Raw genomic sequence first — 25,797 nt, 5'->3', positions numbered from 1 at the left:
AAAGTTATAGTGTTTACAAAATAGGGATAGTTTTATAGCATTTTTTTTTTTTTTTTTTACTAGTAATGGCGGTGATCAGCGATTTTTATTGTGACTGCGATATTATGGCGGACACATCGGACAATTTTGACACATTTTTGGGACCATTGTCATTTATACAGCAATCACTGCTATATAAATGCAGTGATTCCTGTGTAAATGACACTGGCAGTGAAGGGATTAACCAGTGGGTGGCAGTGTAGGGGTTAAGTGTTCCTAGGGGTGTGTTACTAACTGTGGGGGGCTGGGCTTTCATTTAGCGAACACTGATCTCTGCTCCAATCACATGGAGCAGAGATCAGCGTCACTAGTTGCTAGGCAGAATGGGGAAATCTTGTTTACAACGGCATTTCTCCATTCAGCCACCCCATGAGACGATCGCGGGTATGCCCATGGCGATCGAGTCCGTGGGACCCGCGACCAGACTCACGGGGGTCCCGACCGGCACGCAAGCGCTGCCGGCAGCGCGCTCGCGATGGCAGGGCGGCATTAAAGATTGGACGTACCTGTACGTCAATATGCCTGCCCGTGCCATTCTGCCGACATACATCGGCGTGCGCTGGTTGGGAACTGGTTAATTATACTCCGCTACTCAACCCACTCCACATATCCCCAAAATGGCTCACTCAAAGACCACATCCTCAACTCTCAAAATAGTTTATTTAAATGTCAAAGGCCTCAATATACCCGAATAACGATCGCAAACTCTAGCCAACAAGCGCAGCATGAAAGCTGCCATAATTTTCCTACAGGAAACTCATTTCAGATCCAATGCTATCCCCAAACTTGACAATACACTATATCCTAATATTTTTCACACCATCCCCATCCTCTAAAACAAAAGGTGTTTCCATCCTCATATCCAGAAACCTTCCACTCCAAACATCTGACACCCTCTCAGACGAACAGGAACGCTACATTTTTATAAAAGGCACACTATGGGACAAACCGATCACATTAGCCAATGTACAGTATATAGCCCTAACACTTCTCAGGTAGCATTCTTCAGATCGATTTCCTGCAAACTAGCCTCATTCTAAAAATGGGAGTTTTGATCCTGGGCAGAGATTTCAATATCTCCCTTGACCCCCCCCTCACTGATACATCCACAGGTACCTCCCCCATCCCATTCAGAGCTTTACGACAAATCAAAATGTCTCTCCAAGAGCTCTCATTTCATGATTCCCGGAGAACTCTCCACCCACACAATAAGGATTTCACCCCCCTCCCCCCATAACAAATATTCACGCCTGGATTACTTCTTTCTCAGTCAACAAGATTTACCCCTCTTGACTAAGGCAAAGATAGAACCCATGACTTTATCAGAGCATAACCCAATCACCCTCTCCTAACCTTCCTGGAACACACCCACACCTCCGGGTACTCCCTCCCACACTCTAAAGACATGCTGGTAGGTTAATCGGAAACCTGTCTAAAAATAATCAAATTAGCCTTAGGCCGCGTACACACGCGGGGACTGTTCGCCCAACTTTGTCCGCTGAACAGTGTTTCGGCAAACAGTCCGCTCGTGTGTGGGCTTTCAGCGGACAGTTTCAGCGAACAGTCCGCTGAACAAGGTTTTTCGGAAATTCCGAAAAACTGTCCGCTGAAACCTTGTTTCAGCGAACAGTCCCCTCGTGTGTAGGCTTGTTCGTCAAACTAAGTTCCGCGCATGCTCAGAAAGGATTTACACGCCGAAAGTTATAATGCAGTGTATAGGACGTCGTATTTTTCGTCCCGTCGTACGTGCCGTTCACGTCATCGCGCACGGTTTCAGCAAACTGTTCGTCCGTCGTGTGTGGCCATGTCCGTCCATGCTAATTTTGAGCGGACTGTTTGCCGAAACTGTTTGACGGACAAAGTTGGGCGAACAGTCCCCGCGTGTGTACGCGGCCTTAGAATGTGTATGTGTTTGTAAGCGCGTCGAGATCCTACGGAGTAAATGACCACGCTATATCAAGATGCAACTCAACCTGCAAAATATGGAGACTTGATTCTACGTTGCTGACTGACAAGGAAAGAGTCCACAAGTATTGGAGCATGTTGATGGGGGCAAGGGTCTCTTCCCGACAATGCTGGGCTGTGGTTGTGGGGGTCTGCGGGTGGGGGGCTTATCGAAATCTGGCCCCCAGATCCCCCCCCTCCAATGTGAATTGTTATCGGGTATCCCAACCCATTCACCAAAAAAGTGTCAAAAAGTCAAAACCATAAGTCCATTATTAAAAAAAAAAAAAAAAATGTGGCCCTTGATGTATCTTTTGACAATCACGATGCCCGCTGAAAACAATGCAAAAAACGCTCTCCGCCTCCTGGGAGGCTACCTGCCGACTGCCCGCTCTTTGCTTTGACAGTTCTTATATAGGCAAGGGGCAGGGCCACCAGGCTACGTCACCTTGTGGCACCGCCCCCTTCTGACGTCACATTAAGCGGAGTAACCCTGTGGGGTTTATTCTTTCTTTTCTTTTTTTTTTTCCTTTGTGATTTGCCTAAATTACGTCACCTCTAATGATACCTGTTAAAGTACCTATACAAATGTTTTTATTCTGTAACTATATTTAATATGTACCCCTCTTGTTCATTGATCCAGTTAGTGAATATAACGATATACATATAATGCTCTATATTCAGTGTTTCTGTATTGTATCATATTTTGCTTGTCCTCTTTTACTTTCAATAAAACACTTTATGGGAAAAAAATGATATATATTTGCAGTTTAATCACTACACATGTCTTTTCTGTGTTCTGCAGAACCACAACCCAATCCAGAACAAGGCAATATTACAAAGAACTTATCTGGTACAACTTTAAACAAGCAATTTGGAGTATCTCCTTCCCATATATCCTCCAATGGTAAGACCCATTTACAATGGTCACAGGGCATTTGCTGCCAGAGACATCTGGAACAAAGCTAAACACTCTATTACATTTAATGTGTACATGTGTACAAATATGCTGATCATAAGAAACGCCAGGGTTGATTGGCTGAGACACAGCAGCAGGGGCCATTGACTCCTGCTGCTGTCAATCACAGCCAGTGAGGAAGGAATGGGGGGTGGGGCTGAGCCATGCTGTGTGTGTCTTATAGACACGCAGGGACGGCTCAGGAGTGAGCAAGAAAAAGTGCCTCCGCTTACTGTGGTGAAACTCGGCGGGGGGGGGGGAAAGAACCTAGGTGATCCAAGAAGAGGCAGATCGGGGCTGCTCTGTGCAAAACCATTACACAGAGTAGGTAAGACTGACATGTTTATTATTTTATTGAAAAACTCCTGGAAGCTTTAGAATCATATTAATAGTATGGCTGGCACGAAGAGTCTATAATTGAGCACTATGTACCTTTTAGTCAATCTTTTTCTTTGTATTGATAACTATCCTGACTGTGACCTTATTTTTCTTTCATATAATATAGGTATGGTAAACCTTCCAAATTGATTTACATTTGAAAGCTGAAGCAAAAGTGGAGCATTTCTCGAAATAAACCAAATCCCTTACGTTTACATTTATTTTATTTTTTTTATGGAGGACCGATGCAGGAAAAATGTCCCCTGCTGTGTTCATAAATTAGCCTCAATTTTTTGTAAATGAATCTTGTAATGCAGATTTTTTTTCTAATAGTAATATCCAGATTTATTGTCTAATTTTGAATATTATTGAAAGGTCTGTCAATCAAAAATGTATTCATGAGTTATGAATAGAAGGCTCATTTGCTGTTGTTGCATTTGAGGGACTTTAAGTCTTGTGAATGTTTCTTTTATAGAGACAAAATACTTTACAGAATATACAATGTGATGGGTGAGACTACTCTAGAAGTAGTAGTAAAAATCTGTATAGGAGAGCACATAGAAAACAAATGTGGGGTGCTGGAGGCAGAGGGGATTCAATCTATCAGCATTTACTGCATTAAAAATATAGGTTTTGGGTGGACTTGATTTGGACCCGAACTAGAAAAGCTCGGTATCTTGTTTCTGACCCCCTGACCAAATTAATCCTTAATATAAAAGTGTGCACACTCCTGAAGTCAGATACTGACATGTAGTTCAGTATATAGTGTGGCAGCATGCAGGTAAAGTCACCTGGTTGTATCCAGGATGGGAAATATGTGTGCCCTAGATTCAGGCTTTATGCAGACTTTTACAATTAGAGGGGAAGAGTTAATGAGCCCAGCTGAAGTAAGTGGGCTCATTAAGACCTCTACAAAAAACCCCAGCATGCTTAGGGAGATGCTCCATCCTGGAACCAGTTTTGTGTTGTATAGACTGGGGAGTGTGACACCTGTTCTGTGCGGTGAGTTAACGCCTGTGTGGCAAACCTCTACAACAGAGACAGGGACTGGTGCAGCACAAGGCTGCACTCAGTTGTTATGTAGGGAATCTAAGTGTGTAATTAGAGGTCAAGCTGACCAGGATTTATTTTCATGTTTTATTTTTGTTTGGCTGTTATATGTTTCACTGCATGTAGCATAAATAAACCGCATCTTTTGGTTTTTTTGCACCTACAACGCTGTCTGCTGTGCCTGATTTTGTGTTGTGAACCCATCCAGGGGGTCACACACACCCGCTGCCGAGCTAACCCCTCACAATAGATACTTCTTCTTTTTATTTCCTGAACTCCGGCTGATATACTATAAGCCAGATATCTTACTATCAAATCAAAAATTAGATAAAAGACAGTGTGTACAAACCACAAATTATACATATTAATTATTATCAACTAGAAAAGCTTGGTATCTTGTTTCTGACCCCCTGACCAAATGAATCCTTAATATAAAAGTGTGCACACTCCTGAAGTCAGACACTGACACGTAGTTCAGTATATAGATACTTCTTTTTAATTTCCTGAACTCCGGCTGATATACTATAAGCCGGATATCTTACTATCAAATCAAAAATTAGATAAAAAACAGCGTCTACAAACTACAAATTATACATATTCATTATTGTAACGAAGGATAAGCTTTTTAGCTGGGTCATGTCTTAAAAAGGTAAAAGCGAACTATGGTAGCTAAAATAGAGTCTTGTTCCCAGCCTCCTTCCTCTTGGGTGTACGGTCAGAACAGGCGCAATCTTCTCTTTGACGTTGCTCTCTTTTTTTTTATAACTCTTGCAGTTTCGTTTCACATGAAGGGAGAAGCTGGCAGACATCTTAATTATGATTTAAATGAGTATGATTAAAGCCGCGTACACACGGGCGGACTGTCTGGCCAACTTAGTCCATCGAAACACATTTCAGCGGACAGTCCGCTCGTGTGTGGGCTTTAGCTGACTTTTTCAGCGTGCAGTCTGGCGGACTAAGTATTTCGGAATTTCCGTAATATTGTCCGTCGTACTTTGGTTTCAGCAGACAATCCGCTCGTGAGTAGGCTAGTTTAACGGACTAAGTATGGCGCATGCTCAGAAAGGATTTACACGGCGAAAGGTTGCATTGCTGTGTATTGGACTTCCTATTTCTAGTCCCGTCGTACGCGCTGTACACGTCATCGCGCAAACTTTCGACGGACTGTTTGTGCATCCGTGTGTGGTCAAGTCCGTTCATTCAAAAGTAGGACGGACTGTCCGTCATATTGTCTGACGGACTAAGTTGGCCATACAGTCCACCCGTGTGTACGCGGCTTTAGGTTGATAACTGATAATGAAAGATAAGCATGAAAGATAAGCACTTATATCTATAAGAGTACCAGAAATAGGCATTTCACTTATAAAACTCATGATCACATCCATTACAGACTGACCCTTCCATTGTGCTGTATTTATTCAGATTCTCATATCTATTTGTCTATTTCAGAACCTTCACAGTCAAAACAATCTCTGCCCAACATCAACATGAAAAGGGAAATGAGCAGGTTCCTGGCGAAACATTTGAAAACACTGGGAGAGGACGGCATAAAACAATTTAAAGACTTTCTTTGTTTCAGTGAACCACCTAAAAAAGAAGACAAAATTCTGACAATCGATGTTAAAGATAAATCTGTGGAGGATATGGTTGATCTCATCATTCACTGCCATCCTGTGGAATATGTGGAAAAAACAATTGAAAAAATTCTTGTATTCATGAAACAAAACAATATAAAAATGTTAATTGAGAATTCTTTCAGACAGGTGAGTAAAAACAAATACCTACAGTAATAAAACAACTGTTCTCTCTGCTGTAATGCAAATACAGTTCAATTCAACACAATGTATATTTTGATTGTGGGTGGGCACTGGTTGTATTGCATCTCCATCAGAAACATACTGTAATGCCGCGTACACACGAGCGGATTGTCCATCGGAAAAAAAAACTTGGATGGTTTTTCCGATGGAATTCCGCTCAAGCTTGGCTTGGATACACATGGTCACACAAGAACGCGGTGACGTACAATGCTACGACGAGCTGAGAAAATGAAGTTCAATGCTTCTGAGCATGCGTCAAATTGTTTCTGAGCATGCTTCGGAAATTTTGCAAGTCGGAATTGCATACAGACTAACAGCATTTCCGATTTTCTGTCGGAAAAATAGAGAACCTGCTCTCAATCTTTCACTGGCGGAAATGCCAGGAGCAAAAGTCTGATGGAACATACACGCGGTCGCATTTTCCGACCAAAAGCTCGCTTAGGACTTTTGCTGGCAGCATTTCCGATCGCGTGTACATGGCATTAGTGCATAAAAATATAATGAGCATTTTGCTCCACGTCCACAGAAAATATTTTAGAATACTGTGTGTGTATAGTGTATGTGTAGTCTATACTGTATTATGCTGTAAATGGTGCTGCGCTGTTGAAAACTAAGTAATAAACTACAAAAACTATATTGAAATACAAGTACAATTTGAACACCAGCTGGCAAACAAACACTGGTATCAACGACCTAAAGCTTCTGAAATGCAACTGTGTATTACTCAAAATGAACACAAGATGGCAGTGAAAATCCAATGACCATTGTATATACTTCTTAAAGAGGAAGTAAACCCTGATGGGTTTACTTCCTCTTTGATTCCCTGCAAAGGTAAAGCATAATGGACTACTATGCATCACATAGTAGTCCATTATGTGTCACTTACCTAACACAGGAGCCAGCGAAGTCACCGTTGTCCCCTGTAGTTCCGAGCGTCCATCTTCTTGGTGGGTCTCGCTGCTCCGGCGCTGTGATTCGCTGAAGCAGCGGGGAAGTCACTCCCGCGCATGCGCATGGGAGCCGACACTCGCGGCATATCGCCGGCGCATGCAGTGGCTGTCTTCAGGTAAATATCTCCTAAACCGTATAGGTTTAGGAGATATTTCTAGAGAATGTTTTATGCAGAATATCACAGGTGAAGGCTACACCTAATGGTGAAATTCATACTCAAGAAAAGGAGACACAGCGAGTGGAATATTTCACAGATTGAACACTTTTATACACTATTACCAAATAGTGTTGTTGGACTTTGCAGCACTAGTAATTAATGTTGAGGACCGCATGGCAAATAAAGGGGGCGGCCATTTTCTAGTAGCCTTCCTGTTTACTCAATGGATGACTTATTAAAAATGTCCGCCACCTTTGTTTGCCATGCCGTCCTCAACAAAATGGCCGCAGCACTAATCTGTCACCACTATCCTATTTAATGACACCTCATGTTTTTGCCTTTATCCTCTGATGAAGTCATGTGACCCGTGACAATACGCATCAGGATTGACTGACAGGCACCACCGGTAGGGACACTGGTGACAAGCTCGGCACTCGTGGAGTTTTTACTTGCTTTACTACAAACAGATGCGAGTGTTACCTTTACTGTGTTTTTATGAAATAAAACCTTTTACAAGATATAGTACACTATCTGGGCATTCCTCTCCTTCCGTCCCCTTCTTTTTTTACCCTATCTGGGATGTATGTGGAAGCGGAGTATATCAACCACTACAATTTGCTGGATTTATACAAGGAGAACCCCCCACCCCCAGGAGATAGGATCCACCAGACATCCATGAAAGGACCCGCAGAGGAAATCAGACCATTGCTACATTTAAATGATGTTACCTTACATCCGTAAGGTAAGAGGCTTCCCCCATTATAGGTGTCACTGCATGGAAAGAAGAGCTAAACACCACACCTGCTTTAATGTATAATATAGATAGGGACAATCACGTTTTATTTTTATCAATTTCTTAGAACACCATTATTGTACTTTACATACCTTTCAAGCACTTTGTGATTTCATAGACTGTGTGGATATAGACACTTCATATTTTGTGTATGTTCACTGGACGTTTTATTTCACTTGTAGTGCTGGCTCCTGACGAGCAGGCGCTATTGTTTTTGAAAAGTTAATTTGCCTGAAACCACAGTTGGGTTTTGGGACTATTTCTCCAATACTCAGTACTAGTGCAGCTGGGTGGCACTGGGTTGTCCTTGACCGCAGGTGCTGCTGTCACCGCCAGCAAGAGTAGAAACGCAGTCTAGCTGGGTGCATTGAATGACACTATTTTCTCGGGAACCAGTCCAGTGGGAGTGTTTTCCTGCTGTGCATTCTGGGGGGTGGTATTTAAGGTATGGACGCTACGTTGACGGGGTCTTTTTATTTTCTGTCTGTTCAGTTCTGGTGGTCCTCCTGACCCAGCCCCATGGCCCTCCTGGCTTGGGGTGCGGAGCCATGCATCCTGAGTCTCGGGGCCGGCTGGCCCGAGGCGACGCAACTGCAGGGACAGGCCCTAGCGGATTTCAGGGCCTACTGATCCAAGGGGGGTCCGGTGACATCTCATCTGAAGGGAGAGGCCCAGCAACTGAAGAACCCCAGGGGAGGACTCTTTCAGGAGAAGACTGTGTGCAAGGCTGGTTTCTCTGAAGGAGCCTGGAGGCTTAGTTGAAGGACGCAACCTGGATCAACACTCATACGGTATCGCCGGATCGGCTGAGAGAACCTGGTACCATATGTCAGTTCTTTATATTTGTCTATATCCCTCAGTGATGCTCAAGTGTATCTCACAAGTCTCTGGCAGAGACTTTGTCGAGCACCCCATCGGTTGCTAGGCCTAGTGAGAGGAGGTCTATCCGGGGGTTGTTAAATCCAGTTGTGAAACGGTTTCTATTCTCTGGATTTTCTCTAAAGACTTCCATTTCTTCAATCTAAGTGCCTGAACTCGCTCCTAACCCTCCACCCTTTACTGAGAGATTCGGTTCTGTTCTAAATAAATAACCCAAAAGAGGATTCAGTGTCAGTTTCCACATTCTTTGGGCCATCTACCATGGGAACCCCGAGATGGAGAAGCAAACAAGTGAGGTAACGGTAAGCCCAAATAAAACCAGCAACTCCTTCGGGGGTCAGTGATACACACTATTGCGCTTTAAAGTGGTTGTAAACCCTTACAAACCACTTTGACCTACAGGTAAGCCTAGATTAAGGCTTACCTGTAGGTCCAAGAAATATCTCCTAAACCTATACAGTTTAGGAGATATTTGCCCGAAGACAGGCACCGCTGTCTACGGCGCATGCGCCGTACACAGCGGTGCGCAGGCGCACTGAGCGTGGCATCGTCGATGACGAAGATGCCGCGCGATGCCGAGCGTCTCGGCTCCCGTGCGCATGCGCAGGAGTGACATCATTGCGGCTTTGCCCGAATGACAGCGGCGGAGCTGCGTGACCCTGCCGAGAAGATGGATGCGCCAGACTACAGGGGACAGCGGTGACATCGCTGGCTCCTGTGTCAGGTAAGTGACACATAATGGGCTACTATGCGATGCACAGTAGTCCATTATGCTTTACCTTTGCAGGGAATGAAAGAGGAAGTAACACTCATCAGGGTTTACTTCCTCTTTAACATACACTTGTAAAATAGCATTCCAATGTAGGATCCCGCACAAACTGATTAAAGACTTGCCGTTACTCCTTGTAGCTCATCCGTGACATCACCTCACTCTTCCCATGGGTATCATCTTTTTTTCAGCCGGCGATTAACTTTTTTGTAAAAGCGATCCTAGTGGCTAATTAATCCGATAGATCGCTTTTACAGGAGGCGGATGGAGGCCCCCCTCTTGCCGTCTTCTGACACTTTTCCGGGCTCTTCTGTCCCACCGGGGAGTCCAGGACTGCAGCCAGAAGATCCACTGGCTGTACATAGATATGATCGGGGACCAGAATCCCTGATCATCTCTATGGTCTAAGAAACCAAAAGCAATGAGTATTTTGCTACTTCCCATTTCGCTGGATGTAAACATAGTTAATAGTTACATAGTTAATCTGGTTAAAAAAAGACACTTCCCTCCAGTTATATATATTGTGATATATATATATAATATAATATAATATAATATATATATATATATATATATATATATATATATATATATATATATATATATTTTATATATATATATATATATATATATATATTATATATGTTTGTGTGTGTGTGTGTGTGTGTAGCAAGGTCTCCAGCCCCCTTCAGTCTAATGAGAACCTCCAGGGCCAGAGATAGCTGACATCCTTCTGTATATGGTGGGTTGTGAGGGATAGGGGGTGCAAGGTGGATAAAGTCATTGGGCGCCAGACAAGAGATGTAAGAGATGTTTATTTCTCTTACAAAATTGTATGGGGGAAAGAGAGTAAGGGCCAGGACACCCTTAAGTAGTTGCAAGTTTAATTAGCAGACTCTGAGACTTAGGAAGACAGCCGTGCAGGGAAAGGCCTCCAGTAACAAGCCATATCTGCACGTCTCCTATGGTGTCAGTCTTTAACAGTTTCTAAGACAAAGCGTAACAGTTCCTTCACTTTCTCTACAACTTCTTATAGTTCTTCAGCACACTGAGCTCCCGGTCTCTCACTAGACCCACTGATTCACTGCCACTAAATCCCTTGAGCTCCTGCAATCTTCACGGTGGTATCTTCCTCAAGCATCACCCCCGCTTCTCTGTGCTGGTTCCCTAGCTTGGCACTCCTGATACTTCGCAAGCTTCACCCCACTGGCCTGCTTGGTCCCTGGCTTGACACACAAGGCTGCTCTGCAAGCGCCTCCTCCACTGGCTGGGTCCCTGGCTTGATCACCGCCCAAAGTTTCCCAATTCTTCACCGTCCCCGGTTGGTGAGAACACTGCTCCGGTACTTGCTTCAGTTACTCACTGTTGTCCCTGGTAATAAGGTGGATGGTCCATTAGCGGCGACAGCTACCCCTCTACCTCCGACCACATCAGGTTCTCCGGCTGGCAGAATCTTCAACTCTGGTTGGACTGCAAGCCGCAATCCCTACACTGCTCTCTTGCTTCTTGATAGGCCCTCAGACAGGTTAGCAGCCAGATGCCCTCGGGATAGGCCCAATCTCCAGCCTAGCAGCCCGGGGCAATATGACACACATCCAGGTGGCACAGAACATAGATCACCTGATTCCACCCGAATAGGTAGGCTCTCCCAGCAGGCCAAGGGATTTAAGAAATCCCCCGCCCATTGGCTGAGATACTCGATATACCCATAACCTGACCTTGGGTTGCCCTTCTCATATTTAGTACCACCAAGTACCCGGCCACCTAGTGGTAGAAGACAATAGTGCAACAAGGCCAAACGTAGGGAGAAATCAACAGATCTCTAACAATCAACCAGGATAACTACCCCTGGCAAGTAAATTTGTGTGGAGCAACCCTGCCTAAACTCCAGGGTGATACATCTATAAACACACACAACCTCCATATGCACTACCTCAGTGTTTCTCAACTTTTTTTTCAGGCAAGGCATCCTTTAAAATGATGCACAATCTCAAGGCACCCCAATCTAAAATGTAAAAAACAAAACTAATAGCAACATCCACACACTTAGAACACCCAACGTTAGAAGTGATTTATTTTTCCAAAGCAAGCACACCTTTGCACACTGGTACTGACTAGTATTCCAGTGTTTCTCTTCTCACTCAGTTTCTCTCCCTTACTCAGCTAATGTGACCCCAGTGCTAAAGGAGAGGGGAAGGGTTGGGGGCAGAGAAAGGATGCTGTGCAGGTGCCAGACATCCTTCTTATCAACTGATGATGTCATTGGTTGTTAGGATGTACAATTAAAACCTGTGGCTTTGTGTAACAAAAAAGCAGCCTGGATTTACCAGGTGTCTTCTGTACAATTTTTGGGCAATTTTTAGGCATTTGCTAAGGCACCCCTGTAGATACCTGAAGGCAGCCTGGATGAAAAAGGCTGCTCTGTCCTATACCCACAGTTGATACAGAGGAATGCCAAAAAAAAAACAGAAAAGCATGATCCAATTTTCTTCAACAGGAGGAAAAAAATAAATCCTGATCTAATTTTTTCCTGATCCCTGGATCAATTTTGCCTATAAATATTAGTATCTCGTTATATTATGTACATTTAGGATAGAATCCAGGCCTTTTTTAAAACAATCTACTGAACTGGACAGAACCACCTCTGGAGGGAATCTATTCTACATAGTTACAGCTCTTACAGTGAAGAAGCCTTTCCGTATTTGGAGATTAAATCTCTTTTCCTCCGGACGTAAAAAGTGCCCCCTTGTACTCTGTGATGACCTTAAGGTGAATAACTCTACACCAAGTTCACTATATGGACCCCTTATATATTTATAAATGTCGATCATATCCCCCCCTTAATCGCCTATTCTCAATAGAGGATAAATTCAGTTCCTGTTGAGGGAGTCACACTAAGCCCTTGAGATGGATTTACCATAAAAAGCGCGTTTGACTCTTTTATCCACGAGAGTCATATGGGTTTGGTAAGCAGATAAGAATGTTTTCTCTGGAAGTGGTGCACAGAGATTGGCTTTAACAATAAGAAGACGTTTGCATCTTGTATAACAGACTTTTTTTTTTTTTCCTTTTTTTATACTGCTATTTTATCACTTTGTATAATTTGTGTCTAATTTCTCAAATATTAGTGTAGAACTTAGTATTTATATTTAGAACTACTTTCATGTTAAATGCTTAAAACCATCAAATAACATAAAACATTTCTGTACTTTTCTGTACTATGTTATAATTTTTTTTTTTTAATTGCTAGTTTTTCATCTTTTTTTTAAATGCCTAAAAACAAAAAAATTAAAATAAAAAAAAATTCACAAGCCATTTCAAGCATGTTGTGGAGTCACAAATCAGCTTAAACAAACTGAATTTTTCTTCGTTTTGACTTCAGTGCATTTTTGCTAAATGGTATTCCAATGCAACAATAAAACTGATGCCACTATTTTTGCAAAGTGAAATCAGACAGTTTTGCTCATCCCTAACTATACAGAAAATCAACAATCTGAAAATTCTAACATAGACAAAGCTTTGCAAGCTTTGTGGTCTGATCATCAAAAAATGTCAGCCTAGATTCACATCATTTTACATAGGATTCAATTTGGAAAATGTGTGAATCTAAGGCAAAATCTTTGATAGACTTTGTGCTATTATTTGTGATCTTTTATAGATTTCAGTGATATGTGTTATCTTTTCATCGGCCTAGAATGTTTCATGTTACTTTTTAAAACTGTGGTCTGCTGAACTTGTCTTAACAGCTACATCAACAACAAATTTAAAAGAAGAAAGTCAGTGTTTAGAAAAAATCTGAGATGAGTGAAGTTACTTTATAAAGGTGAGTCGTTAATATGAGCCCTTTAAAGATCACTGACTGATTACAATTTTTTTACAGTCCAAATTACTATAGTTAAAAGCCCTGTAAAGATAGTCTAAGCCCTTGTACACACAGTCGGAGAATCCGTCGGAATGTGTCCTATCGGACCGTGTTGTCGGATAATCCGACTGTGTGTGGTATGCATCGGACTGATTCCGTCGGAATATCCGTCGGACCCAATTTTCCAACTTGTTGGAAATATTTCCCAACCAACTGGTTCGATCGGACATACTCGGATCATGTGTAGAGAATTTTGATCGGACCAAGTGCCACGCATGCTCAGATCAAATTCCTATATCAAAGCTATTGGCTACTAGCCTGAATGTAGTCCCATTGTAACGAAATTACGTCATAACATTCTGAAAGATCGGATTTTTCGACAACTTAGTCCGACCGTGTGTATGCAACAGTTTCGGACAAGATCCGACGGACAAAATCCGACAGACAAAATCCGACGGATTTGGTTGTCGAAATCTCCGACCGTGTGTACAAGGGCTTATTCAGTATATGAATTCCTTACTTCATTTTACATGTCTTGGTTTATATGTTCCTCCACGTTTACATAGAGATCAAAATTTCTGAAGAGAATGTTATGTAACTCTTTTGCAGCCACTGAGCTAACGCTTAAATAAGTAGTAGAATGGAACAGCTTGCAGCTGGCTCAGTTGGCCATAAAGAGGGTATGAGGGTCTGGGCACTGCCCTGGGGGACATGTATCAATGTAAAAAGTTTTTAAAAAAGATCATTTTTACAGGAGCAGTGATTTTAATGATGTTTACAAGTGCAACAATAAAAATGTATTTAAATATAGTGCCTGGGGGGTACCCTTACTCTTTCTGTAAAGTGGTGCATCTGTACCATGTAAAGAACCTGTTGCAGCAAAACTGACATTTCTAAAGAAAAAAACAATAAATAAAATAACAACTAAATTTCCGGCAATGCAATACTATTGTCAGCAATAGAAAAATGTTAGAAAAAAATGGAATGGGTTCCCCCCAAAATCCATACCAGACCCTTATCCGAGCATGCAGCCTGGCAGGGGGACTCTCCCCCCCAACTCCACAGCACCTTGTCCCCATGTTGATGGGGACAAGGGCCCAACCCCCACAACCACAGCCCAGGGTCTGTGGGCAGGGGGCTTATTGGAATCTGGAAGCCCCCTTTAACAAGGGGGTCCCCCGATCCTGCCTCCCCCTATGTGAATGAGTATTGGGTACATAATACCCCTGCCCATTCACCAAAAAGTGTCAAAATAAATAAAAACAGGAGACAGACAATTCCTTTATTAAAAAAAAAAAACAGTGTCCCCAATGTAAATTCATCGTCAATCACAACGACGCTGCCACAGCCGGACCCAAAAAATAAAAATAAAACGCTCCGCTGTCAACTAAGGAAAACCACTGAATGCCTGGCTTTCAGTTTGACAGTTCTTATATGGGTAAGGGCAGTACTACCTGGCAATGTCAGCTGGTGGCAGCGCCCCCTTGTGACATCACCGCCCCAGCATACACCGGTGGATGACGTCACAAGAAGCGGTGCCACCAGATGATGTCGCCAGGTGTCTCTGCCCCATACCTATATAAGAACTGTCAAATGGCAAGCCAGGTATTCTGCGTTTTGCCTTAGTTGACAGCAGAGTGTTTTCTTTTTCAGGTTTTTTTGGGTCAGGATCTGAGGGCTCCCCTGTTAAAGGGGGCTTCCAGATTACGATAAGCTCCCTGCCCACAGACCCCCACAACCACAACCTTTCCTGGCCTGCCCTGATAAGGGTCTGGTACAGATTTTGGAGGGATCCCATGCCATTTTTATTTTACATTTTGGCATGGGGTTCCCTTAAAATCCATACCAGACCCGAAGGGCCTAGTATGAATTGGGGGAGAGCACACCGTTTGTTTTTTTCTCACTTTTTTATAGCAGGCAACTTTTAATTTTTATTTTTTTTATTTAGCTGTCAGTGGGGAAGCCCATTATCAGCTGATGACTGGTGAACTGCAAATTTGGGCATTCGCTGAACAGGTAAACAGGCGATGTTCAGGCTGAACTTTTGCTCAGCCCGAACCGTTCACCCAACTCTAATGCCGCGTACACACGACCGGACTTTTCAACATCAAAAGTCAGACGGAATGATTCCAGCAGACCATTCGATCGTGTGTGGGCTGCAGCGGACTTTTGATTTGCAAAAGTCTGACAGACTTTAGAAATGGAACATGTTTCACATTTTTCTGCCAGAACTCCGCCGGACCCAGTTCCTACCGAGAAATCCGCTCGTGTGTGTGCTAGTCCGACGGACAAAAACCGATGCGAGGGCAGCTATTGGCTACTGGCTATGAACTTCCTTATTCTAGTCCGGTCGTACGTCATCACATTCAAATCCGTCGGACTTTGGTGTACTTGTGTGTGGCCAAGTCCGTTCATTCGGAAAGTCCGTCAGAACTCTGTCAGAACTCCGTCAGAACTCCGTCAAAAGTCTGTCGGACCTAAGTCCGGTCGTGTGTACGCGGCATTAGGCCACTTTCACACTGAGGCGCTTCTAAACTGCCAGTAAAAACACTGAGCGCTTTTGAAGAGCTTTTCAGGCGCTTTTGAAGCGCTTTCCATTCATTTCAATGGAGAGGGGAGTTTTTCACAGCCCTGCCAGCGAACTGCCCCATTGTGAAAGCGTTAATTGATTTTAATGGAAATAAGTTTTCGTGAGCGTGAAAGCGTCTGAAAAGCGCCTCAGTGTGAAAGTGGTCTAATAGCTAGTTGTCAGCTAAGAGTTAGTGGTACAGCATAGTAAAAAAAAAAAAAAGCATACGTATAACAGGAGAAGATAGAGGAGCTTAATTTGACAGTGAAAGAATCCATACCAAAACCGTACTTGGGACAGTACTTTGCTTTAATTTATACACCATGAATAGGAGTGCGGACATTTTGCATCAAACTTCGGAGACCAGCTCTCACATATCAGATATTCAGTGCAATTCAGCAGATCATCGGTCAGTTCTGCAGGCCTCAGAGCAACAGCAAAGGTGGAAGAAGTACAAGCAGAGGTCTTAGCCCCTGTACACACGGTCGGAAATTTCGACAACCAAATCCGTCGGATTTTGTCCATCGGATTTTGTCTGTCGGATTGTGTCCGAAACTGTTGCATACACACGGTCAGACTAAGTTGTTGAAAAATCCGATTATTCAGAATGTGATGACGTAATTTCCTTACGATGGGACTACATTCAGGCTAGTAGCCAATAGCTTTGATGTAGGAATTTGATCTGAGCATGCGTGGCACTTGGTCCGATCAAAATTCTCTACACATGATCGGAGTATGTCCGATCAAACCAGTTGGTCGGGAAATATTTCCAACAAGTTGGAAAATTGGGTCGGACGGATATTCCGATGGAATCAGTCCAATGCATACCACACACAGTGGGATTATCCGACAACATGGTCCGATAGGACACATTCCGACGGATTCTCCGACCGTGTGTACAAGGGCTTATACTCTCAAAAAGAAGCCAACTTGATGAGGCATAAAGCTAAGTTAGAAGCCAACTCCTTGAGGCAAAAAGCAGAGCTAGAATCTAGTATGCGTGTGCTGGAGACTGAAAGGGTGGCAGCAGCATCAGAAGAAGCTGTGATATACGAAGCTAGTTAGTCCAGAAGGCAATTTGCGCCAAGACCTTGCAAAAATAGCAACCCATGATTCAGTACAAAGGGCTCAGGGATATGCACAGAACCATGCTTCAGACCAGGTTATCAAGCCTACCTCCAACATAGATCCACAGTTTCCTGACTTGACATACCAACAGGCCTCTCCAGAGAAACCTGAACTGCTCCCCGCTATTCACATTACCTCAAAAAATGTCCCAGTGCCAAGGATACACATTCAGGAAAGCAAAGACTATGCCAATCCTCAGCATCCATCATGTTACCTGGGCGAGACAACTGCTCTAGCAAACAACCTAATTTGGCGAGCATTAGTGAGCACCAGGCTACTGACATTTGATGATTGCACCGAGAACTATTGGGCATGGAAGACATCTTCCCAAGGCATCACCCGAGATCTATAAGAACAAACACATAAACTCATCCTGTTGTGAACCAATTGTATCTATCCAATTAAATTGCATGGTGTATGGGGCTTCATAATACATGCAGGAAAACAGACAAAGGGCAACCACACATGGTGGTGGACTGGGATGAAACAGCCTGCTTACACTAGAAAGCAAAATGATAAAATGTAAACCTCTATCAAAGCTACAATGAATAAAATATGCAGTGTTAACAACAACAACAATCCCAGAGGCTAGAACAGATAGTAATTAAAGTGGACATTCAGTCATTTTTTCACCTTTCCATCTATTAAATCTTCTGCCTTTGTTGTTGTTTTAACTCTGGGTAGTAAAACATTTTTTTTTTCTGCCAGTAAATACCTTTATACAGCCCACTTCCTGTTTCTTGTCCAGTCATCAGCCTAGGCTTATGACATCATGCACAGCTCTCTCTCTCTCACTCTCGTGAGAGTTTGCCAGGAAAGGAGGGGGGGGGTGAGTCATAAGAGGGCCAATGAGAGCTGCAGAGCTGGAGGTGTGCCTCTGTGTGTCTGTGTAAATCCAGGAAGTGAACAGGCAGCAGCTCCAGCTGCCCACAGTTAAAATGGTTGCAGACAGAGGAGATTTCTGCAGCATATTTGGCAAGTACAGAATCACAGTATATATAAAATAATATGTAAAGTGGTTGGAGGGAAGCTTCAGAATGGCAAAGATGTTTTTTTATTACAAATTATGTGAGCCGACTGCAGTTCCTCTTTAATTGGAAATGCTGCTGACTACAGCTGGCTGAGTAATGCCCTGTACACGCGACCGGTTTTCCCGTCGGAATAAACTCTGAAGGTTTTTTCCGACGGAATCCAATGGAACAGACGAGCGGTTTTCCCAATAGGAATTTGTTCCGTCTGAAAAATATAGAACATGTCTGTCAGAATTTTTGACGTAAAAAGACTGATACGGTCAGAATATATGATAAAAAAACTCCAGTCTGACTTTTTCTGTCGGAATTTCCGACCGTGTGTACGAGGCATAAGGCTGCCTTCTTGGATGGGCTTGGGAACCCGAACACTGAAAGGGAAGAAGAAAGAGAGAGGGGCCAAGCAGCTGCTCGTGCAGTAAAAAGGTTTTATTTGGCTGTATTTGTGCAGCAATTTTTCGATTGTGTTTTTTTGGGAAAAAAAAACAGTTTTGTGCTTTAGAAAAAAAAAAAAAAAAACAGTAAAGTTAGCCCAATGTTTTTACATAATGTGAAAGATGAAGTTACACTGAGTAAATAGATACCTAACATGTCACTTTTCAAAATTGCACACGTTTGTGGAATGGTGCCAAACTTCGCTACTTAAAAATCCCCTTAGTCGACGCTTGAAATTTTTTTACTGGTTACATGTTTTGAGTTACAGAGGAGGTCTAGGACCAAAATTATTGCTCTCGCTCTAACGTTCGTGGTGATACCTCACATGTGTGGTTTGAACACCGGTTTCATATGTGAGCGGGACTTATGTAAAAAAAAAAAGCGTTCACTTTTGCGTGTGAGCTCACGGGGACAGGGGCGCTTTAAAATTATTATTTTTTATTGTTAATTTTGTTAATGTTAATGTTTACTGTTAATTTTGCTTTATTTATTTTAGCTTGACACTTTTTTGTCCCCCAAAAAAAATTTTGATCACTTTTCTTTCTATTACAAGGAATGTAAACATCCCTTGTAATAGGAATATGGCATGACAGGTGCTCTTTAGAGTGAGAAATGGGGGTCAATAAGACCCCCATCACACCTCTAGGCTGGGAAGCCTGGAATAAAAAAATAAAAAAAAGATCACCGCTTCCCAGCCAAAGCAGCACAGTTTTTTTGAATACAGAGGCCGGGTTTGACGTCATAACATCGTGCCCGGCTCTGAACGATCATAGAGACTCTATTATGAACATCCAGGGCTGGCAGATCCTGTCTGATCATATCGGTGATTTGGTAGAAGCACCGGAGGGCAGAGGGAGGGGGGGCGTTCCCTCTCGCCTCCTGTAAGGATGATCAAGCGGTGGAACAGCCGCTATGATCATTCTTATGGTGCACAGATTCACCGGCTCATAGCCCCTGTACACACGGTCGGAGATTTCGACAACCAAATCCGTCGGATTTTGTCCATCGGATCTTGTCTGAAACTGTTGCATACACACGGTCGGACTAAGTTGTCGAAAAATCCGATCATTCAGACCGTGATGACGTAATCCTATCAAAATTCTCTACACATGATCGGAGTATGGCCGATCGAACCAGTTGGTCGGGAAATATTTCCAACATGTTGGAAAATTGGGTCCGACGGATATTCTGACAGAATCAGTCCGATGCATACCACACACAGTCGGATTATCCGACGACACGGTCCGATAGGACACATTCCGACTGATTCTCCGACCGTGTGTACAAGGGCTAAAAGATGATATCTGAATGACGCCTGTAGCTACAGGCGTCATTCAGATATCCCTGCTCAAAACCGAGGACGTCATTAGGCATACGGCGGGTGGGAAACGGTTAAACAGGTACTTAGAGTTGCAAGCTCTTCTAAGGCAGGCCAGAAGAGTCTGTAGACATTTCAGGCAGTCATACACAGCCAGTGTTCGATTGGCTGAAATTCAGCGGGAATTCCATCTGCCTGTAAACTGCCTGATTTGTGACATGGAACTCAACTTTAGCAATGCTGCAGCTGCTGCCCATGCAGCAGAGGGCCATCAACAAATACCTGTGTGAGTATGGCACAAGGACAGGCTCAGGGGAGCTCAGATTTTTTTTCCCCACGCCATTAACTGCTGATAAAGAATGCATGCACTGTACTGTTACCATTTTAGGAGGTGACAAGGATGGTGAGCCGTGACAATGCATGCATCAGTGACACTATCCCTCTTGTGTTCCTGCTGGAGCACACTCTGCATGTCATTATGGATAGGGGACTCGAGGCAGAGCGGCAGGAGGAAAAAGAGAACTTCCTTTCCTCTCAAGGCTGGCTTTACAGACACCATTCTTGCAATGCCACATGACACACAATAGCAGAGGAGAGGGAGGAGGGGGAGGAGGAGGATCCTGGCAGTTTTGGAGGCATTGAAGCAGAGGATGAAATACATCAAATCTTAAGAGATGGTTTTCAATCCCCAGAAACCTTAGGAGTGGTATGTGGCTGGAAGGAGGCAGTTCCAGATAGTGTAACCCTCAGTGACCCAGAGGACTCTGCTTCTCATGCCTCAGCAAACTTGTGGTACATGGGTTCCCTTATTCATCAAAGCCTGCAAAAGGAGCCGAGAATTCGTGGCATGAAGGGGAAGGATCATTATTGTTTGGCAACCTTCCTTGACCACCTTTACAAGGGGAAAGTCGTAGAACTCATCCTACCCTTGCAGAGGGAGCACAGGACTTTAAAGGGGAGCTTATGTAACACCTTTCCAGACTCTGGTAGGTTACAGTCTCTTGGAAAAGGTATTTTTGAGGCTTCTGTTGGCTATGTGATGCATTTAAATATTTTTTTAGTCCTCGGCACCCAGGGCGGTCAGCTTCCACATCCCATCTGCAGCATCTGCATCATACAGACATGGAAAGCTTTCCAATAGACGATCCACTGGATTACTGGATCATGAGAATAGACCACTGGGCAGAACTTGGCCAGTATGGAAGTGAGCTGCTGGGCTGCCCTGCATGCAGCGTGGTTTCTGAATGGACATTCAGTGTTGCTGGAGGTTTTGTGACAAATAAGAGTGTGTCTGTCTACAGAGTCAGTTGACTGGCTGACATTTGTCAAAATGAATCAGTCTTGGATTAGCAGCAGCTATCAAGCCCCTGATGCCGATTGAAGGAAGAAATTAGCTGCACACCGATGTATTTGAAGTCCATTTATTGAAAATTCCATACAAATAATGACACACACCACAGTTGCAGAGCCGGAACAGAGGTGGACACAGCTACACTGTGCTTAACCACTTCAGCCCCAGAAGAATTTACCCCCTTCTTGACCAGAGCACTTTTTGTAATTCGGCACTGTGTCACTTTAACTGACAATTGCGCAGTCGTGTGACGTGGCTCCAAAACAAAATTGACGTCCTTTTTTCCCCACCAATAGAGCTTTCTTTTGATGGTATTTGATCACCTCTGCGTTTTTTATTTTTTGCGCTATAAACAAAAAAAACGTAAATTTTGAAAAAAAATGCATTTTTTACTTTTTGCTATAATAAATATCCCCCAAAAATTTATATATACATTTTTTTCCTCAGTTTAGGCCGATACGTATTCTTCTACATATTTTTGGTAAAAAAATTTGCAATAAGCGATTATTGATTGGTTTGCGCAAAAGTTAAAGCATTTACAAAATAGGGGATAGTTTTATGGCATTTTTATTAATATATATATATATATATATATATTATTTTTTTTAAATGGCAGCGATCAGTGATTTTTATCATGACTGTGACATTATGGTGGACACATCGGACATTTTTGACCATTGTCATTTATACAGCAATCAGTGCTATACAAATGCACTTATTCCTGTGTAAATGACACTGGCAGTGAAGAGGTTAGCCACTAGGTGGCAGTGTAGGGGTTAAGTGTGTCCTAGGGGCGTGTTTCTAACTGTGGGGGGCATGGCTGTGTGTAACATGTCCCTGATCTCGGCTCCGATCACACGAGGCAGAGATCAGTGACAGTGTCACTAGACAGAACAGGGAGATGCTTCTTTACATTAGCATCTCCCCATTCTTCCTCTCTGTGAGACGATCGCGGGTATTCCTGCGGTGATCGAGTCCGCGGGACCCCCGACCCAACTCACGGAGCTCCAGGCCGGCGCGTGCACCCACCGTCTGCCTCTTAAAGGGCAACGTACAGGTACGTGATTCTGCCTCTACATGCCCTTCTGCCCCAGTATAAATGCGCGAGGCGGTCGGGAAGCGGTTAATCATCACTGATGATCAAGCACAGTGTAGCTGTGCGAAACTAGTCCACCTCTGTTCCGGCTCTGCAACCATAGTGTGTGTCATTATTTGTATGGAAATTTTAATAAATGGACTTCAAGTACGTCGGTGTGTAGCCAATTTCTTCCTTCAATCAGTCCTTCACGGCAGACTTCTATCCAAAGTCTGTGAAAGAGACACCAAACTTTATCTAAAAAAAAATTGTTAATCTTGGAGTGTACTGTAATTTGGCTTCTTCACATAAGGCTTGCTCACTGTGGTGCAAAATTTTGTTATTTCCATCCAAATTCTGCCAAAAGAGACACCAGAAAGTATCCAAAAAAATCTTTAGTCTTATTCCGAGTGCACTAAATTGTTACCTCATCATACAGACTAGCTCCCCAAGCCGTTGTTTACAAAATAAAGTAAGCTTGCAGGGAAAATCAACTTAAATGTCTTTTTTTATATATAAAGTCAGTTTTGCTGCAGCAGGTTTTATACATGGTCCAGATTTGACACTTTACAGGCAAACTAAGGGGCCCCCCTCCGTCACTATCTTTAAAGGAATTTTTCATTTTTTTTGTTTCACTTTAAGCATCATTAAAATCACTACTCCTTTAAAAACAATCTTTTTGACAAAAATGTTCCCCAGGGTAGTACCCAGGCCTCATACCCTTTTTATGGCCAATAACTTGCATATAAGCCTTCAAAATGAGCACTTTTGATTTTTTTCAAGTTAATAGGGTTGGTGGTTTGGGTACAAACTTTTGTGATGTTCGAGAGTTCTAGAGTGAACGGAACTGGGGGGATGCAGTCCAACTTTAATAAAGAGTTAAATGTTACAATATACAGTAGTAGTATATATTTATACTGTAGAGAGTGTTGTACTGTCTATTTGTTATTATTGTGTTGATTAAGGAGCCATCTATTAGGATCATTCACACCATGGCATTTCCAGTTTGCAGGCATTCTCACAGCGATTCTGCTTGTTATTTGGAAATGCCGCAAATCACGGGATGCCCTTGTGATCCCTGTTACTTTGAATGGCACCAAATTGGTGCAATCTTGCCGCGATTGTCATCCAAGGAATAACAGTAAAATCGTGGTAAAATCGCTCAAATAGAATTGATGCCCGACACCGAAAATAAGTTATTGTACTTCTTTTGGGCGTCGGGCGTCCCATGATTCTGTTTGCATGCTTTTACTGCTATTTTACGGCGATTCCTTGGGCAAAATCCCGCCACAGTTTTGTGTCATTCAAAGTAACCGGGATCGCAAAGGGCGTCCCACGATTTGTGGCCTTTTTGAATCGCGTGCAGAATTGCGGCGATTCTGCCCGCAAAACGGAACACCATGGTGTAAATGGAGCCCTAGTTCTCTGCAATTGCAGACTAATAATTTTTCAAAAAAGAAAAAGGAAGTGTGAAGTGTTTTTTGTTTGTTAATAACGTTTCACCCTCATATCTGTTCAGAGCCATCTTAGCTTTCAGAAGCCCACCAGGGAAACTCTTTTGATACATATATGCTTTTTTATAGAACTTTCTACCCAAGTAAATTCCATTTTGGAATGAAACACAAAACGCTGCTTCTGTCAGTTTTGTTAGCTATCTGTCAGCTAAGAGTTAGGGGGACAACATACATGTTATGGTAATGCATTGCAAGCACACTCACCATTCTCACGTCACCAGCAGGCACACATTTTGGTGAGCATAATACATACATGTTGGTGTGCCTTGAGCATATGTGCTGCAGTGCATTGAATGCATTGCAGTGCTTTTTTTTTTTGCTTTTTTGAAAACTTTCTTGAAAATTACATTTGTTCAACTCTATGCCACATATTTAATGCAGTGCAATGCATTAAAATGTATGCCTGGATCATTTTATTGTAATGCACACCAACCCAGCACACACACGGGCATTAACACAAAGCATATGCGTTAAAACAACTTCCAATTGTTTTTAGCATTATTTACAGTTTATATACATAGTTAAAATTTTCTATTATTATTTTATTTTTATTTTTTTAACCACTTCAGCCCCGGAAGATTTGGCGTGCGTGCCCCTAGTGGCCAAAAAAAGGAAGGGACGCAACATATCGGAGATTCGTGCAGCCGAACCATGTTGCCACTGCACAACTGCGGCGGCCGGTCGGAAATCGGTTAAATGAATGCTGTGGTAGTTATTTTTCATTCAGTGAATGAATAAGGTGGATGGTGGGTGGAGAAACACACAGCGGCACCAAATTCAGATAGAGGCGGGAGCTGATGGAGAGCAGAACCCCACAATTCTGTAAGAAAGCGTGGTTTGAAGGTGGGGGCTGTGGACTCTGACAATGTTTCATGTTACACTCTAAATATGGAGGTGGACGAAAAACATGGTCAGAAAGGTGGACTTAGCTTTTAAAGCTTCTGTGAGATTTTAGTAATTGGGGTTCAAAAATTCAACTGCTTTTAATAAAGCTTCTATGTGTTTTTGGTGCTTTAATGTTGGTAAACTGTTCTATGTATTTACAGTCTTTATCTAAAACATGTTTTCTAATTTCAGGACATCACCTACATCACATACGCCTCTATATTCTTTATGGATAAAATCACCTTCAGTATTATAATCTCTGAAATATTTTGAATCACAACCTGAAAGGATATAAGATCATTTTAAAGACACATAAGATGATTTTAATGAAATATGTAATGATTTTAAAGAAACAATGATTTTAATGAAATATACATGATTTTAACCACTTCAGCCCCGGAAGAATTGGCTGCTTAATAACCGGGCCATTTTTTGCGATTCAGCACTGCGTCGCTTTAACTGACAATTGCGCAATCGTGCGATACTGTACCCAAACAAAATTGACGTCATTTTTTTCCCCACAAATAGACCTTTCTTTTGGTGGTATTTGATCACCTCTGCGTTTTTTGTTTTTTTTTGTGCTATAAACAAAAAGAGAGTGACAATTTAGAAAAAAACCCACAATATTTTGTAATTTTTGCTATAATAAATATCCCCATTTTTTTTAAAAAAAAAGCAAATTTTTCTTCAGTTTTGGCTGATATGTATTCTCCTACATATTTTTGGTAATAAAAATTACAGTAAGCGTCTATTGATTAGTTTGCGAAAAAGTTGTAACGTCTACAAAATAAGGGTAGGATTTATGGCATTTTTATTATTATTATTATTTTTTTTACTAGTAATGGCGGCGATCTGTGATTTTTATCAGTACTGCGACATTATGGCGGACACATCGGA

The 25,797-nt window shown here is 42.6% G+C and overlaps 1 protein-coding gene across 1 annotated transcript; it reads left to right on the top strand.

Moving 5' to 3' along the window:
- Nucleotides 1-2,751: 2,751 nt before the first annotated feature.
- LOC143925373 (uncharacterized) lies at nucleotides 2,752-25,317 on the top strand. Its single transcript, XM_077449939.1, has 4 exons — nucleotides 2,752-2,890; nucleotides 5,819-6,132; nucleotides 13,482-13,558; nucleotides 25,093-25,317. The coding sequence occupies exons 1-3, from the start codon at nucleotides 2,767-2,769 to the stop codon at nucleotides 13,500-13,502; spliced, it is 459 nt and encodes a 152-aa protein (XP_077306065.1). The 5' UTR covers nucleotides 2,752-2,766; the 3' UTR covers nucleotides 13,503-13,558; nucleotides 25,093-25,317.
- The last annotated feature ends 480 nt before the right edge of the window (nucleotides 25,318-25,797 follow it).

The sequence above is a fragment of the Lithobates pipiens genome, unplaced genomic scaffold, assembly GCF_037356315.1.
Source record: "Lithobates pipiens isolate NorthernLeopardFrog02 unplaced genomic scaffold, aLitPip1_a1.2 Scaffold_22, whole genome shotgun sequence".
Classification (NCBI taxonomy): domain Eukaryota; kingdom Metazoa; phylum Chordata; class Amphibia; order Anura; family Ranidae; genus Lithobates; species Lithobates pipiens.
This window is presented reverse-complemented; position numbering and strand designations above follow the sequence as displayed.